The 18,246-nt window shown below is 39.8% G+C and overlaps 1 protein-coding gene across 1 annotated transcript; it reads right to left on the bottom strand.

The window, feature by feature from the left end:
* Positions 1 to 38: 38 nt before the first annotated feature.
* On the bottom strand, positions 39 to 16,690 carry LOC105940317 (protein Niban 1). Its single transcript, XM_012882820.3, has 14 exons — positions 16,524 to 16,690; positions 12,394 to 12,524; positions 12,149 to 12,286; positions 11,956 to 12,073; positions 10,421 to 10,582; positions 7,154 to 7,269; positions 6,972 to 7,076; positions 4,629 to 4,791; positions 4,355 to 4,536; positions 4,126 to 4,272; positions 3,905 to 4,015; positions 2,295 to 2,402; positions 2,107 to 2,218; positions 39 to 1,563 (listed from the first exon to the last, which is right to left on the bottom strand). The coding sequence occupies exons 1-14, from the start codon at positions 16,576 to 16,578 to the stop codon at positions 266 to 268; spliced, it is 2,946 nt and encodes a 981-aa protein (XP_012738274.2). The 5' UTR covers positions 16,579 to 16,690; the 3' UTR covers positions 39 to 265.
* Positions 16,691 to 18,246: the final 1,556 nt, after the last annotated feature.

Raw genomic sequence — 18,246 nt, forward strand, 5'->3', positions numbered from 1 at the left:
TTTTTTACAATTAATGAGAAAAAAACTAAGAGAAGAAAGCAATTTAAACATGTTTATTTGGCAACTTGAATACAGTATAAAAACAGCACAGGTAAACCGAATAAAATAACAAATTAAATAAAATATATTTTCAATCCTCCAAATTTTATTGACTGCATCGTGAACCATTTGACCTCTGCTTTCTGTCTCATTTACAGCCGCGTGTATTGTTTTAATCGCTGTTGATCCGTCTGTCGGTCACACTTCGTGGACGTTGCTGCCACGTTTATGTGAAGGGTGGAGCGCCGCCGGTGCTTTCACAGGGCTCGATTATCGTCTCCACTTCAATGATCTCAGTCACCAGGTCCCTGATGATGGACACGCTGTCCAGCAGCTGGGGATCAGGATCCGTCTCTGGCTGTGGTTCCGTTGGCTGAAAACTTTGGGGATCTTCCCCCTTCTGATCGTTGTCTTCCTTTTCTTCTGTGTGCTCTCCTTCCTCTGCTGCCTCCACCGCAGCGTCTTCTTGAATCTCACCGCCTCTCTGGTCATCATCCGGACCTTCTTCATTCCCTGTCAGCTTAGGCGTTAATACAGGGGCGCTCTCTGCTGCCACTGATGCACACGGTTCACTGACAGGATCTCCTCCTGTCTGGACGACACCTTCTTGTTCCCCCTCGTCCGTCTCCTCATCTCTGGCCTCCTTCTCCTCGTTTTCCGATGCTTTTCTCTGTTTCTCCGTTTCTTTCGCTCTCTCGACCTCCCAGTCGTCCTTGATTTGGCCCGTCAAGTAGACTGCCCTGTCGGTGATCTGCTGCACCGCTGGCTCCGTGGAGCATGGTACAATGGCTTCGCTCAGTGACCCCAGGCTGATTTTCAGAGGACTATCTGTGCTGGGCGACGGAGGCGTCGACGGAGGCCGGACAGAGCCGGTCTCCGTCGACGCTTGATCTGAAGCTTGTTCTGAGGTGGAGAGCTCAGGTGTGACTGGATTTTCAGGCGATGCGGATTCACCGCTCAGAGGAGATTCAGCTGTCTGGATCGGGACAGAAGGACCTGGATCAAGAGGGTCCTGGACGACGGACCCAGAATCAGTCTTCTCGACTTCTTGTGTGACCGCGGCCTCCATGTTGGACGGTTGGACTGCTGTTGTGTCTGTTGCTGCTGCTCCTGCCTCGCTTCCGCCTTTATCCTCTTCGCCGGTTTCCCTCAAGCACTGACCCACTTTGGTGTCGTGTTCGTCGGGCTGCTGCGTCACAACAATCAGCGGAGACTGGATCAGAGGGCTCGGATTTGGAGACTGAGCTGGACCGGGGTCACCTGTGGGGTCATCTTTAAGTTCTGCATCGCTCTGAGGGCAAACGTCGGGGGTTTTGCTCTGATCTTCCTCCTTCGCAGCAGCAGCAGTTTCTGCATTGGCACTTTGGGCCTCCTCCTTCTCCTCCGAGTGTCGAGGCTGAACTGTCGGGCTGTCAGGGGCAGAGACAGGAGGCGTGTGTCCCGGTAGACTGTACTGACTAATGGCTAGATCCGACGTGTCCAGCAGGAGATTATTACTCTTCTTACTGGCAGCGTCCTGGACCACTATGAAAGGAAAAGGCACTTAGAATCATGAACAGTCCAAAAAAAAATAAAAGAACACAAAAGTCTTACCTGGATCCCTAGGAATTTGACTTTTTGCACACATGAATTTTCTTTTTGCAGAAAGTCTTTATCATGACATTAGTTTGAGCTAAAATAATCTCTTATCCTGAGGATCATGGTCCTTAGATCGTCAAAAACAGATGTCTGCGACCATGAAGCTGCTATGGTCAAGAACTGGACAAATGCCAAAAAGTAATGTTCCTATTTGGCCTGTTGAGACCTCAGGGACCCTCTGAATGACCTAGAATTAATTCATGATCCGTTATACATTGTAATGGGGATAATATATTGTGAATGGACACATTTTAGGTCCTCTTATTGACATTTCTAGATCTTTAATAATACTAAGTTTAGGCCTCCAGGCGGCCTCACCTGAACAGCTCACAAAGGGTTTGGTTGATTAGATTTTTCTAATTGGCCGCAGATTGAGACGTGGCAAAGTCACAAGGAGCAATATGTGTGTGTGTCAGTGTGTGCCTTTACCTTTTTGTATCTCACTGTGAAGGATGTTCCTCAGAACATCATCGTAGACGTTGTGCACCAGAATAAAACCACTGTAGTCAGAGAAGATGTACTGCTCGAACTGCTGGAGCTCCTGCACAAAGAAAAGCCAAACATTACTTTTGTACCGTGTGCAGCGAGCATGGTCTCCAGCGGTGAGTCTCACTTACTGCTTTGTACTTGCTGTCCATCCTACTGATGAGAGAGGGCAGAGTGATCTCCAGCAGCGCTTCCTGATACAGCCGTCTCTGCACCACTCGGCTGTCGTAGTCCAGCTGCTGCTCAGACACAGTCACAAGCTTTAACACGCTGGACACTAACATGATCATTACGTCTGAAAAGTCGACGATTTCATCGAGTTAATTTACCCAAAGGTCATTCAGTTGGGAAAGATGTGCAACAAGCCTTACATTTTTTTTAATCTTGCATTGCATCGTGTTAAGAAATACATTTCTGTAAGAAAATCACTGGTGCAACACTTTTTGGCGCCCATAACTATTAAAAAAAAAAATGTAATCTCTAAACTTTTCAGGTGACTGGAGGGCCTGGGGACTTTTATTTATTTGACGTCCTGTCACAGACATTTTAAATAACAATCTACTTCCTGTTTTCTTGGGGTATAAGATGACGCAGAACTCCATTCATCCTGGCTTTTGGCTAATAGGGACCAGACAGGGACCCATTTTTATTTTTATCTCTTTACCATTCACAACCATCAAGATCGTATGAGTATTAAAATAAATCTCCAAATCTCTATGCAGCACAGGATTGCATCTTGGGGTCTCCCTGACAATCTCTAAATGCTCGCTAGATGCCGACTAATGCCCGGAGAAATGTTTTTCTGTCCTGTGACCACAGATATAAATGTGTGGCGTTTGCTCAGCTCCACTGGGACTTTAATCGGACTGATGAGACTACGGTGGGATTAAACTTCATAACAGCAAACACTCCAGGTGCGTTTGGGATGAAGCAAAGGATGAATATGTGGAAAAGCAACTCGTGACCACTTTTAGGTACGGCAGAGGATCTGTGATGCTGCGGGCCTGGTTTTCTTCCAAAGGCCCTGGGAACTATGTAGGAGGTGCTCGTTAAAATACCTGCTCTTCTCAGGAAAATAGGAATTTGTGACAGATGCTGCAAAAATTACAGATTTATTTTAAGGCTTTATACACTTTTACACTACATTTGCTGACAGAAAATAATTAGGGCTCTACTTGTCATATATTTAACCTATCTGGCCAGTATGCTCAGCATTAAGAGGTTGTATTGCTTCTTTTTAGCCATTTCCGTATGTAGGCTATCTCTGTGGGGTCCAATGAATGTTAATAAAGGGCTTTCATTGAGATCTGAGACCACATCCTGTCCAAACAGGAAGCTCAGCTTCTCGTGTATCTCTCAGATTACATGTTGATAAAGCCCAAACATTAGACATTTATATTTTTAGTCCTCTGGTAAATTTTCCCATGAAATCTAAGCTTCAGTTTGCGTTTCCTTTTTTGTTGCCGGGATTTAGCTGTAATGGCCGTTAATCCAAAGGAGTTGTTGGCGTTACATCGAGACCCAGTTCCTTAGTTGGGACCAGCTGGGAGAAAATGTTTTATCCAAATTGTCACACATATGTCACTTTCTTTTACTGCACAAAGGCATGTTTAGTCTCCCTTAATATTTAATGAAATAAATATATTTAAAGATTGTTGCTTATTCACCCTAAATCTATTATTATGTAATTTACTGGATGATGCCTACTAGAGCCTTTAAATTTCCATAGTAACATTTTTACCTTAAATACTCTTTCTTTAGCTCTCTCCATCTTGTCAGAAAGCTGAGCCGGTTGCTGTTTGCTTAAAGATTGGAAGAACTCCTCCAGAGTGTAAACGGCGCTATCCAGCAGCTGCAAGAAGCACAAGAAATGTGATGCACATCCCTTTCATGACCTCCAAGCTTTCACCGTTTCAGATTTCACTTTGCAGCCACAGCCGCTCTGGAAGCTGCACATCCCACCTGCTCCATCTCCAGATTTGCAGAGTCAACCAGCCTCTCCACGCTGCTCAGTCCGAACCTCTGTTTTAAGTTCTCCAGTTTCTCGCTCAGGTTCTCCACCTTGCGGTAGCTCTCTTCCAGACTGACAGAGCGCAGACTGGTCAAGGCCTGCAGAGCACGCTCGTGTTAAACAGTGTCGAGAAACTGGACAGGGAAAATTTAGACAGGAATTCACAACGAGCTCTCCCACCTTTTTTGTGTCCTCCGTATTTTCGTTTGTAAGTGAAAAGGCAGCGTTCATGCGGGTTCGCAGTGCGCCCTGCATCCCAAGAATCCCTGCCCCGATGTGTTCGGTAAGCGCTTCGAGGATGGACGACAAGTAGGGCACCACACACTCACCGCACACTTTCTCTGCTTCTTCCAGTATGCACGCTGGAATGTACACGAGTACAGCAGGATATGGTAAGACATATCGTCATGTAATGAAGGCATTGTAATTTTCTGGGCTTACGTCGACGCATTACCTCTGACTTTCATCCCCAGGTAGTCATGAGAGGACATGATTTGGTCCAGGTTGGACCTGATTAGGGCCTGACTGGCTGATGCAGTTTGGCGACACTCCTCCCTCAGAGCCTCCAAACCTGCAGTCAGCTGTTCCAGCACCAGACTGTAGGTCCCCTGAACTGTCTACAAATAGAGAAACACAGAGTTATTAAAATCAGGGAATTTAGCATGAGAGAACGGCGAAATGTGAAAAAAAATAAAAAAATTCCATCAGGATCAGGCCAGGAAGTAAATTAACAAATTAAAAACTGGTTTGTTATGCGAGTTATTCTTGGCTATGTGGCAGAATGTTAGAGTTTAATTGGCCAAGACATCAGATCCGTAAAGGTTTTTGGCAGAGAAAGACAAAGAAGATTTGCTCACAGCATTTCATTCAAAATTAAAATTACTGTCAAGAAAATTAAACGTTTATAATCCCTTGCTGCTTCTCGGTTTGGCGCCATTTATATTCCACACTAATGAGTTTTTTTGTTGTTTTTTTTTTACATCAGAATAATTTAATTTGTTCCTTGTAAGTACTCCATCTTTTGCTTTGCTAGAATCAACACATTCGTTTAAACTTTGGAGGAACTTTTCTGTCCTAACTTTGATCATTAAAGTAATTCTTAGTGTTTTAACTTGATTCTTTTTTGCCACCCGAAACAGATTCTGAAATTAAAACCTGATATACAGGAAATGGATTATGAATGTCACTGATATGAAGCTTTTTAATTGAACCCCTTTGTACAGGGTAGAACCATCATGGTATCTTGGTGCACAAGTTAAACCAGTCTGTGCTTTACTTTGTGTTTTTTGTGTATTCTTTGCACAATATTCATACAAAATGTGTTCACAACATTATGATGCCACTTCCCGTTTTCCTTCAATCATAACAATGCTCATTATGGCCAAACACCTTAGCTTTAGTATTCATCTGACCTCAGGACAACACGTGACCAAATATTCTGGCCTTTTTTTCCCTTTATTCTCATTTCTGTTGCCTTTGGACGAATGGCTTCTTCCTCGCTGAGTGGCATTTCAGCCCACGTTGGTACATGAATCATTTAGCTGTCGATGACGACACTCTCTTCTTTTGTCCTGAGGTGGACACACAGACGTTGCTCCAAATACTGTACATCTCTTGGATAAAAGGACTGTCTACTTCCTGAACAGTATGATGGCTGGACTTCCCCATGATGTTTGTATTTGGACTCAACTGAACCTTTAGGCGATGAATGTTGCACCTTTGAGCTACTGAAAATTATCCTCAAGTTTTAACCAGACCTGTGGAGGTCCTTGATTCTCTTCCAGATAGCGTCGCTATTTTCGCAAATGATGGCATCGCCATCTGGGATTGTCCAAACTGCTGAAAGTCAAAGTAATCTCAGTGTATGTAATTAAAAATACGTCATCCTTGGTCTAACACGGAGGGAAAAAAAGCCTTACCATCATACTAGATAAATATCGAGCTACTCGACCACAATGACAGAAAGAGTCACGATGTATCTACAAACACTTGTACCAACTGTGAAGCATGTTGGTGGCTGCATGATGATGTGAGCCTGGTTCCCTGCAAATGCATTGCATTGCACAGAGTGAACAGAATAACAAAGCTAGATGACAACCTTCAAATGAACAACTTAGATTTCAGACCCAGACTTGCACATAGAGCGTTTGGTTCCCGCTCCTAACCTCAATTCACAATACGGCTTGCCCCCATCTGGCAAATGGTACAGGGTCCTCACTTGTAAATTTAACACATTTAAATATTTATTTGTCCCCACCGCCGTCATATTAATAAATAAGGAAGGCATATAGTATGAGGAAGCACTGTTGCTCTAGTCTGACCTGTTGGTTTGTTTGTTGTTTGGAAAAATATGTGGTCAGGTGTAATATGGGTTTTATTGAGCAATATGTGTATTTTTTATTTATTTATTTATTGTGGTTTAATAGTGCAGTATGTGTATTTAATGTGTATTCATTGCATCTTATGGAGGCAGCTTTATCTACCACATCTGGTCAAACACAAATTTGGACAATAAAGCACACAGCTATCTATCTAACTTCACTTTATATCAGCAGTTCAACCTTTGGAAACCTTGATGAAAAAAAAACATAATTTGGTCTTCCAACAGAACAACAGGAAACGTCTGCACAGAACTTTAAATAAAGTCTAGATTATTTTTAATTGTTCTTTACATCATAAGGAGCCTTCACTGTCTATGCGTGGATTTCAGGGCCAGTCTATAATGGCTAATCATTAACATTTAAAAAAAGAAAACAATGATTAATAATGCACTATAGACTCCGTCGTTTGAACTTACCGCCTGCCATTGTCGAATCCGCTCAGTCTTCTTTCCCTTAACCTTAGACTGAAGCTGGCTTTGTAACCATGACAACACATCCTCCATCACCTGGCGGGCCAGCACCTGCACACACCTCGCATGTGAGGCACAGTGCTAAGAGGACACAGGCAGACAGGAAGCTGCGCATTAATGTTGCTCACCTGTTCTTCGGTTCCCAGCAGCTTCTCCCAGGATTCATAGCATCCTTTCTCCCGTCGGTAGAGACGGAGGGCTCGGGCGTATGCTTCGCTCTCGTGGGACGAATCATGCCAGGGGTCTGCAGGAAGCAGGAACTTCGTTAGAACTTTAGGAAATGATGATCATCCCCTCTTCGGAGTCTCCTGTCCTCTCTTGGACACAGTTGTCACATTTTTTAAATCTTAATAGGCACATTTAGAAAATTGTAATCCAATAATTCACCATGGTGAGAGGATTGAACCATCATGAAAACAACTGCCTTACTTTCTCAATAAATTGTGGCGATAGCTTCATATTTCATCTGCTTTAGAAGTTTATTTTCTAAGTACAACTGGTGGTTTAGATCAACGGCACTGGGTTTGGCTTGATCAGTAACCACAATGTCCTGCTTTGCATGCCTTTTCTTGGCTCTCGCCTCTCAGAAACATTTCTGTTGTTGGTGGACAAATGTGTAGATTGGAAATGTCAGATAAAAAGAAAATATGAAGGATAATATCTTCTCTGTCCTTGGTATTTATTCGTTTTCTTTTCAGTGCCAAATATGTGTTTGATTCTACATCAGATATGAATCCCTACCAACCAGCCTTATTTCCACTATTTTTAAATATCTCTATATTTTTTCAGTTCTTTGAATGAACATTTTTATCATGAAGCTGTTGGGTAATTTTTTTCTTGCTACTCTTACATTTTTTTTTGAGGAACTGAGAGCTTCTTTTTAGGAAGACGTGACCTGCCGTTGTGTCGTCATCGTTGTGAAAGCCAGAAGTCCAGCTAACCAGCTGCCTGGCAGATCAGCACTGGAAGTGACGCGCCTGGTGCCTTTCAATCTTATACAAGAAATGCCGAATGCGTTGTTTGTTACTTAGGTACGTTCCAGAGAATGAAAAGGTAAGGTCTAGGTTTAAAGAATCCTAGACCTTACCTTCCCCATCATGTTGGAAAATAATAACGTAAGCAGCAACAACATCATAAAGACATCACCCTCCATATTTATTGGAAACCCTACTGTGGTAAACATTTTTTTTTATTCTTCTTTTATTGCAGGCTTCATAATGTCACATAAAAAACCTTAGCTAAAGCTCCCTAACATTGGGTATTTTTGTGCTTTCTCATCCATTTTACTCGCTGTGCGTGTTAGCATTATGAGCTAGTGTCCTCGTCGACCCTCATTTCTCACCGTTACTGTTATTTTAGACTTTCTAACTCGTTCTCTGACTGTAGACATGGCCAGGTTCAGGTTCAGGTGTGTCACAGGTGTGTTATTGTAGCCACATCTTCACTCCCGAAGCTCAACAACACGTCAGCCTTTCTTAAAAGCATGTTCTCTTGTCTTTCCTATATTGAAGAATGGCTTGGACTCAGACAGGCATCTGTGTTAGGTGTCATATTTATATCTAATGGAAAAAGGAATTCGTTGATCATTTCTAGATTTTCTCAACGCTCTGATCAACTTTTGCTCTCTGATCAAAAGTAAACCAAACTTGGCACAAAATGTGAATACATTTTTATTTCGTTGATACCCTCTTTGTTGTAATAATAACCCTTTGGAAAGCTTGTTTATTTTCACTCAAATTGTGCCTCTTTGTAAGGAAAATGCATTTTTAGTTGAGTGGCAACATTGGATATTTGAGGTGTACCCATAAAAAAAACTCTCTGTTGTCACGAAACCGCCTATTTTTCATTTAAATCTTGTTTCTCCTCTTCCTTTGTGCTTTTCTATTTAACTGCAGTTTCACAGTTTATCGATTTAGTGGGGGATTTTTTTTTTACTGTTACAGAAATTTTAAAAGAGTTTCAAGCTACGAAAATTTAACCTGACGAGTCAGATGAATTTCGTTTCCGGATGAGTGGAGCTAGGCGGAGCGAAATTCATTTGGCTAGGGTCAGGTTAACGAAAATTGGCTTCAGTAGTAGAGATGAATAAGCAATTCATGAGGACTTTTTTATAGACGCATAGTTTAGCAACTTCTTTTAATAGTCTCAGTGATTTGACACATTGGGTGCAGAAAATACCAAGTCATGCAGCATTATACAGTGTGCAAACATGAAATAACAGTGGGTAAGATGTGCATATTTCATAACTTTGACCCAATCAAATAAATTCATAATGGTCTTTGCAGAGGATAGCAATTTGCTCCTGGTTATCCATCGCTGTTTTATGTGTCGTAGCGTTTTGGCTGGTTTAATGAGCAGCAGTTACTGGTGGGTATTTGTGGGTTGCTTCCTGTCACAGCTCAGGATGTCTTAGCTCAGATATGTCATGCCCTGTTTTCGCAACGGCCGCATGACAACATTGAAGAGGGGTTTGTTTTTGGTTTGTATCCTGCTAACCACAGAGGAAGTGAGCAGCATTAATATTTTTATCAGTCGCTAAGGCAACTGCCAAAGCATGAGTGACTGACTGAGGCAGACACACGCAGCTGCAGGTCTCGAAACACACAGTTCAACGTCACCCTTTAGCGTGCAAATGTACTTTTTTTATTTTTTTAAATAGGACTGCAACTCATTTTGAAATAGTTTTAGATGATGAGTGTGAAAAAACATTTCAATTTGAAGTAGACTCAGTTATAAATAAACACATGCAACCTCTTTAGAATAAAAAATTATTCCTGGAGCCAGAATTCAGACAAATTTAGGCCAAAACATCTTTGACAAGCTTTAGAGACAATAGTGCACGTGTGAAAAACGAAAAAGTATTTCCACTGCTTGACCCTTTTCCTCATTTGGTCATTTAATTTCAGTTTTTAAGGCCTTTTCTGTGATTATGAAGTAGTATAATTGAGGTGGAATGAAAAGAACACAAAGTTTTTAAAATTCTTCATAAAACCACCTTTCAGTGTGATTCCTCTAACAGGTTGTCCTCTAGGCTTACCCTAAAAGTAGCTCCATTCATTCCACCATTAACTCTGGCCCACTTGTTGAAGACATGGTGACACACCACCAGGTTTCTTTGTGTTGGTCTATTACAAACTATCCCAATAAAATACCCTAAAGTTTTTGATTGTAACATGACATCATGTGGGATAATGCATCCTAAATGCTTTTGCAAGGCACTGATGATGGAGGTTTGTCTTGTATAATGTGTTCATGCTCATCTACAGAGCTGTTCAGCAATGCCTGTAAACAGATTATATTGTTAATTTTGTTCTGTTTATCACGCCCCTGTTACCACCGTATTTAATGTCAACTGCATTCTAATTGCTAACTTGTGTTGCAGGTTAGTGTTTTACCAAGGTTGCGGTGTCTGATGCTGGCCTTGAGGCCAGACAGGAAGTGATCTCTTTCATCTTTTTGTTGAAACAGGAAGCAGGTGTGACCTGTGAAGGGCAGATGAAGATATACGGCAAACGCATCTGTAGACGATGCCGTCGACGAAGAATCCTCCTTCACCCCTGGACAAAAAAACATCCATGTTACAAATTGGACATTTTGAAGCTATTATAATGATCTTTGGATTTGTTTATACCCATATCATTCTGAAATTGTTTGAAAAGAGATTTTAAATACTTACTTCGGATGCTGGGTTTGGAATGATTAAGATAAAATAAAAAATAACCAGAATCCATATTGGATGGGGCCAGTATTGCATTCATAAGTTTTTGTCAGACTTAGTTTACATGACACAGATTACCCCCAAAATGCAGGTTTGTACTGAATTCATCCTGGATGGAAAAATGTGACTGCTCCAGTGTTTTACCTCAGCAAGATTGATATGTTTCAGATAATAATCAGTAGCTGCAAACTCTTAAAACGTAGTGTGATTTCCATTTCATCAGTTATCTTAAATACAGAACAAGGCAGCGTGAGCTGTTGAAAGTTGCTGCCTTGTAATTTACAAGAAGCCAACATGTGGACGAGCATTTTGTCCATTTTAACTTCCTCTTTAAAAAGGGAACAAGATGAAGAAGACTCTAGTGCCAAACGTGATGCTTCAGATTGGTTGCATACCCAAGATTTCAGGAACACACTCAATAAGGGCAAATACTTCATGCTGTTACACAGGTCTTTGAAATATTGTTTTCTGCACTAACAGAGACGTCAGTCCATACTTTTAACACCTGCAGACTGGACTGCATCCCTCTGATGCACCAACAGCAAAGTCACAATGGATGCAACCAGAATGTATTTGAAGATCCCCCTGCTGCTTTTTAACACTCTCTGTGACGTTAGTTCACTTTGTTTTAGACCATTACTCTCATTTTGCCCTATCATCTGCTGGGAGCAGGTTTTTAACCAGCAAACCAAAAGGGACAACAAGGGGAACAGAGAGTTTACTGAATAAATTACAGCTTTTTAATGTTGCATGTATCTGAGTATGGTTTTACCGCTACTCAATTTTTATGATATCGTACGTATGAGTTTGAAAAGTAAATTGATATTTTTTTATGATCTGAAACTTTATTTTAATAAAGTGTAAAGCACCGTTTTTGACTTGACTTTACTGTTAATATTTGTCAGAAATGTATGCATTATATCTTATTTATTTCATCATATTGCTATTTTTGTGTTCCATGATTTTTATATCTTGCTTTTCAGTCATGAGTGTTTCTTTATTCTGTGATTGTGTTTGTTCTTGTCAGTTTTTCTTCCTCTTGCTATTCAATGCTTGATTAGGAGGCTTATAATTGTTCTGTTTTATTATTTAATTTTTTCCACCATTTATTTTTGTTTTGAATTAAATGGAGGGGGTCTGCTTTCACATTACAAAAGCTATCTGTGTTGCTGTGCTGGATGAAAAGTGTCATATAGAGTTTGACTGACTTACCATTGAGTAATCCTGCGCAGGTCTTCTCCAGGTGAACCCTTGACTCTTCCTCACTGGTGAACACGACTCCTCCTGCTGGCTGCAGGACCAGTTTAGGTGCAGATCCACGACTAAAAGTCTGAATAACATCCAAGAACAATAATCAGTGATACCGCAAGCAAGAAATAGAGTTTATCTCATGTTGGTTTGTTACCTCTGTGCTATCATGTATTTCCACTTTGTAGTCACTCTTAAGGACAACATATCTCTCTCTGGATTTCTTTCCCTGCTCCTCCCAGCAGGAGAATTTAACACATCCCTGGTACAGCACCTCCTCTCCATCAGTCTTAGGCTTCACAAAAACACAGAATTAAATCAGAATGTGATTTCAAAGACAAACAAAACTGAGTATGACTCTTAAACCTCTGCTGATTGGATATCTAATGTCTCGGCTCTTACCCTGCTTTTAAGCAAAAAGCCCTTGCCCTCTTTCTTAGGCTCCACCTCCTGATGAATGTGTCCAAGGTAAGTTACAGAGTACTGCTGCCTGTAAAACCCACTGAAGCTCTGAAAGGTGCTGTCAACGAGTCCTGCAAACACACAAGGAGTAAGACGTGTTGCTCAAACATTTTTCATTCTTGTTACATTGTGAAAAACACTGAATATGATTGGTGGGGAAGCTTCCCAAATTCTTCTCAGGATAAATACATATTTTCTCAGTATATTGAAAAAATTAAACTTGTACTCTAGTGATGTGGGGTATTCACTTTGGTAAACAATGCTTGTGTTTTTGGGCTCAACAGATGATCAGCTTGCAAAAATGTGGGGTTCTTCAACCCAGTTTATCAGCATACAGATATTTACAGATATTTTTCTTTATATTGTCAGTTTTGTTTTCTCAAGCTGAGATATTCCTGTTGCTATTACCAGAACATTACTTAAAACTTTGTTTTAGTAGTACTCAAAAGTAGCACATTTGTCCTCGCAATAACACTGTTTTCTTTTTAAACCTTCTCAATGCCTGAGATTGAACTACCATAGAAATCAAGGCAAACTGATGCAAATTTAAAGCTCTTGTTTATTAGTTCCAACATTTCAGGCAATAATGCAAAAAATTATAAAGTTGCTTTGGTCTTCAAGATCCCTTCTTTTGTTTGTTTTGGGTTATAAACTTGAATAATTGTGGACTTCCATTACCTCCACTGAACACACTGAGTAGTTCATTGTGCCTTTGTTAAACTTAGAGTGACGTATTCAGTCGGTTGCAATCTACAGATTTGTATTTTCAGTCAGTTCAAGGATCAAACTTTTGGAAGAGGTGTGGCCAAACATCAACAATTAATATATATTATGGTCTTAAGGGTGTGATGCTTAACAAGAGAGTCTGACAAGACCCAGAACATGCATGACATGTTCTGGGTCTTTGCCACTTACAGGCAAAAAGTACTTAAATGAGTTGTCCATGTCCTTAAATGCATCCTATAAGTCAATCACATGGAAATACTTATAGAAATGCAATCTCAAGTAAAAAAAAAAACAAACAAAAAAAACAATGGGAAGACAAATAAATTTTAGACCTAAATAGAAAATAGCATATAAACATAATTCTATACCTCATGATTATTCAAACCAACAACTAGGTCAATACATGTTTTATATGTAATTTATTTGTTTATTTTTAAAGGGACGAATTTTATAAGGGACATATCATGCTTTTCAGTTCTTCCTTTTCACATTGAAATCATTCAGCTGTGGTCTATATTAAGTGGAACCACAATACTTTGGTCTGAGTTCCTTCTTATTTGACCTCACCTTCCCCCTTTTTACCCCCGTTCTGAGGTGGGTCTGGAAACAACTCATTTTGGTGCTGTCACTTTAAATCTAAAGACGACACTTCAACCCGGCCCCCCCTTCAGGTCGCAGAGCGTCACACTTTACCCTGTTCAGCCATTTTTGGAGTATGCTGGGGGTGTATAACTTATCCACTTATAGGTTTTGCATCCTTGAACTTGGACTATAAAATTGTTCAGAGACATGAAAATGAAACATTAGCGAGACTGGTAAGCCAGAAGTCCTTGACCTTGTTTAGCATCTCTGCAGCAAATACTAATAATAGTTCAAAAGCCTCACAGAAAACAGAGAAAACTGAATGACTTGAAAAATATGACCCAAAAAAGAATATAAAGATATCTATGTAGAACCTGGACAGACTAAATTCACATTATCTGCATTTCTAGAGACACCAAGTACACAAAAAGCTTATTTAAGGGCTAAAAATTTGGATTTTGCATCATCTTTATATATCTTGCTTTATAAAGATTTAGGTATCAAACAATAGTTCACACTTTATCATTTAATATACCTAGTTGGACTTTGGTCACATAAATACATGAAAGACATTAAAAATACCAATCAATACTTACTGTTTATTTTTAAAGAAGGCTATTAAATTAATGCAGACAAAGGTTGCTCTCATTCATGACCACATACTTTACTGGCTCCATCACAAGTTACTGAACATGCAACTCTTTGCAAAACGTTGGTAAAAAAGGTCAATAAGCATCAAAGGAGCCGGATGCTGTGAGCATTTTAAAGACTTTTTTAGTGAATATCTCAAAGTTCATAATGGTGAGTTTTGCAGGATCAGGATAGTGATGTGATCTGATGGGCTTCCTGTCCAAGATGTTAATGTCGGATAATGGCTTTTTCTCCCTTTTTTTGTAATACAAATGCTTGAATGTATTAAAACATCAAAATACATTTTGATGTTTGTCAAATTTAAAATAAAAATCCAACCTGACATGAAGGCATTTTACTTTTGATGATATTCCCATTCATCTTTTACTGTCAGTCAAAGATCCTTGTTTCTTTTTATGCTCTGATCCTTTCTTAATAAGTACCTGTCAACATGTTAATAAAAGTTGTTTTTTTTACAAAATGAGTAAGTGGCACTGAAAATATATTTTGGTATATTTTATTAGGGAATTTCGCATTGGAAAAGATCTTTTGAATGACAATTGATAATTTATATGATTTGCTTCTTTATGAATCAATTGCTAAAAGACAAACACAGATTTGTGAAAAATTATGGATACATATATAAGTTCAAGTGGATGCATTAATAAATTACCATTTAGCCAGAAAAAACAACATATTTTTACTTTAATCTCACAGATTCACAATTTTTAATTCATTAACTTTGTTTGATTGCCCAAAGGTCAAATCATGCTATTTATATGGTTCCACATTGAATGTTGTCTTTTGCGTTTCTTAGCTTTTCGTTTTATTGACATAATATTGATCTTTTACACTTCTAAACTGTTTTGGCAGGGCTGATTCGTAAACCTAAATATCTACATGAGTCTTGATTGCAGTTCCGGGGTTAATTCAAATTTAGAGCTACAACGCATGTGTCGATCTTAGGAACTATTTTCTGACCTCTAGGCTGTGCTCTCATGATTTGTTTAAATGTGTGGATTTGTCATAATCTCTTGTTTAAAATGTGTGTACTCTGCCGGGCCAGTGTCACACATTCTTTGGGGCAGCCTGACTTTCATCTCACAAACTGACCCAAACACAACACAGACAAAGATCAGACAAACCCATAATAATATAATAGTTGGAAATAGCTGTAATTACGTTCTAGTTCGCAGGGGAAGATTAGTGACAGGATGTGTCCGAGCTGATAACACGTATAGGAATGCACACGTGGAGAAATTAAGAAAAGCACTCACATTAAAGGGGACCCCGACGTGGCATTTGTTTGCATTTTCTTGTTAATTTGAAGGTAAAACTATATCATGAGTAATCTGTTGCCAACTGAAATTTAGCTTCTCTCCTTAATTATTTTCTTTTCTTTTTTTTTTTTTTTTTTAGATATGATCACACTGATGTCGTCCTGGTAGCTAATGTGGGGGCCATGCAACTGCAATGTCCTTGCTGTAATTCTGGGGACCTTTGCTGATATGTCACACCCCTCCCAACGTTTCCTGTCGGCCTCTTTGCTCAAATCTTTCCACTAAAGCCAAATGTACTGAACCTCCTATGATCTAAACAAGCACTATAATCTGCAAAACTGTGAAGTAGTTTATAGCAGTGTCTTTAAACACTCTGGAAGGCCGTTTCTGTGTATTTAAGCCACAGAACTGCTTAAAGTTCATAGTATGGGGGCTTTGAAGCCATTAAACACTTGCATAAATATGGTCTGGTCCCATTTGGTTATCAAATTAAATTTAGATTCATTAAAAACTGTGTAGATGAGAGGACAAAATGTAAGGCTCAAAATCAAAACTATTTTTTCAACTTTAACCGGTCTGCTTCTGTTACGGCTGCAACCGCTGATCGTGACTAAAAGTACAGCTCCTGTTGCTTCTGTAGCCAAACCTGCAGTCCTGAAGTCGTTCAAACTCACATCCCCTCTTATTTCTCTGCTTTCTATTCAACATCTGTCCTCCTTTGTTTAGCCATGTTTCCGTCCCACAAATCTCTTACATCAGTGCAGATCACTTGCACGACACCCGGAGTCAGTCAAGATGTCTCTGAAACCTCTAAAAAAAATGAACATTTAGAAAGAATAATCTCTGTGTTACCTTTGATGTGGTTGATTTTGGCCTCATCCAGAAGCCCAGAGGAAGATGCTCCCATGCTGTAAGTTCCCTTTTCTCGTCTAGAGAAGCTGCATTAATTGGACGCGTATGAACGGAGTGCAGAGAAGCACATGTCAAGTGAGCGATTTGGCCTGAAGTGTGAAGAAGTTTTAGCTCGGCTCATTTCCTCTGTTCTCTGTGGCTCAGTGTGTGTGTGTGTGTGTGTGTGTGTGTGTGTGTGTGTGTGTGTGTGTGTGTGTGTGTGTGTGTGTGTGTGTGTGTGTGTGTGTGTGTGTGAATGTGGTAAAATGGGCGGGGCTGTTGAAATATGAGGCGAGATGTGTCAACAGAGCATCAAACTTAAATGTCACAACTGTCCTTGCAGGGCCACCTGCTGGTAAAAGGTGAATTGAAACCCTGCTTTACATCTTTCGCTTTTAACTCGTGGTGACAATTAGTCGCTCTCAGTGTGGAACAGGCTGCTTAATCCAGATGTACTCGATCCAAGTGTCTGAACCGTTGCAGCTGAGAGGAGCTGCAAAGAAATAGGAGTCCGTTTGACTAATTTATTTAGTGGCATGTCACATTACTTCATTTCATCTCAATTTTCTGTGCAATGCAATAAAAAAGCATTATAGCTTGTGTATTTAATTTTTTTTTTTTTTTATTTTTTTTTTTTGCAACATGACCTGTGTTGGGCGAGTTACGTCAAAAAAGTAACAGAGTTGATAACTGAGTTGTAATATCATAACCATAACTAATTTCCAGGGAAAGTAACTATTGTGCTACTTAAAAAAACACAACACGTGATGTAAAACATTTCAATCCCCTCCTGATGGAATTTCAAAATGTATGTTGAAATGTTTATTATAAAACTGAATATGTGATTTAATAAATGGACAGTTAACAGAAGGAAATACAAACAGAAAACACAAATCTATAGTGTTCAGATATTAGTATGAGACAGGTTGGAATAAGGCATCAATCAAATTAGATTTATAGCTGTAGGGACAATTATTTCTACTTCTGTAATAGCAGAACAATAGATGCTTTTAGAGCGTTTAATATTTATTGCACATCAAGAGGTTGCAACTGGCCGTCAGTTAAGTTTAAATTACGATTTTCAAGAAATGTTATGCTAAATAAATAAGCCAAATGGTTACAACCTCAGAAAACTACTGTACATCATGTGTTTTGTTCCACCAAAAAAAGTAAAACAGGGGAAACAGTTTCATTGTGAAACTGAATAACAAAACCACGGTACAGAACTGAAAACAGGCAATTAAGAATGAAAAAGCCATAGCTGTCTTTAGCTTTTGACCATCCATGTCCTGACATATAATTTAATTTTCCCCGTTTAAATGTAAATATAAGGTTTATTTGCCACATCCAACTTTAGCTTCATCCATTCTGGCCAGTAAACCAGGGGTTAGCTCTTAGAAGAAGGAGCTTCTCATGCTTCTCATCAGATAACTTGTTCCTCTTTGGACTGCAGAGAAGCTTCCCAGTGCTAAACAGCTGCAGAACTGGGGGTTTGGCTGCGTTGCATCAGGGAAAGTTTCCTTATCAGCGCATTATGCATTGAGGGTGTCCATACCATGTGATCCTAATTTAAGGTGACTCATAAGATTCATATTCCTCACAACTGAAGTGAAGAAACACCTTGTTCCAGGGCATGAATTACATCTAAATACCTGCATTTTATCTCTTTGGGAGAAAAATAATG

The sequence above is a fragment of the Fundulus heteroclitus genome, unplaced genomic scaffold (assembly GCF_011125445.2).
Source record: "Fundulus heteroclitus isolate FHET01 unplaced genomic scaffold, MU-UCD_Fhet_4.1 scaffold_94, whole genome shotgun sequence".
Taxonomy (NCBI): domain Eukaryota; kingdom Metazoa; phylum Chordata; class Actinopteri; order Cyprinodontiformes; family Fundulidae; genus Fundulus; species Fundulus heteroclitus.

What these genes read in the sequence shown, in the direction of transcription:
- LOC105940317 (XM_012882820.3), bottom strand. Translation starts at nt 16,578, where the DNA reads ATGGGAGCATCTTCCTCTGGGCTTCTGGATGAGGCCAAAATCAACCAC. An exon ending in CCTGGGGATGAAAGTCAGAG is followed by an intron (nt 4,537 to 4,628) that starts GTAATGCGTCGA and finishes TGTACATTCCAG; the next exon opens with CGTGCATACTGGAAGAAGCA. An exon ending in CTAAAGAAAGAGTATTTAAG is followed by an intron (nt 2,403 to 3,904) that starts GTAAAAATGTTA and finishes GTGTCTGAGCAG; the next exon opens with CAGCTGGACTACGACAGCCG.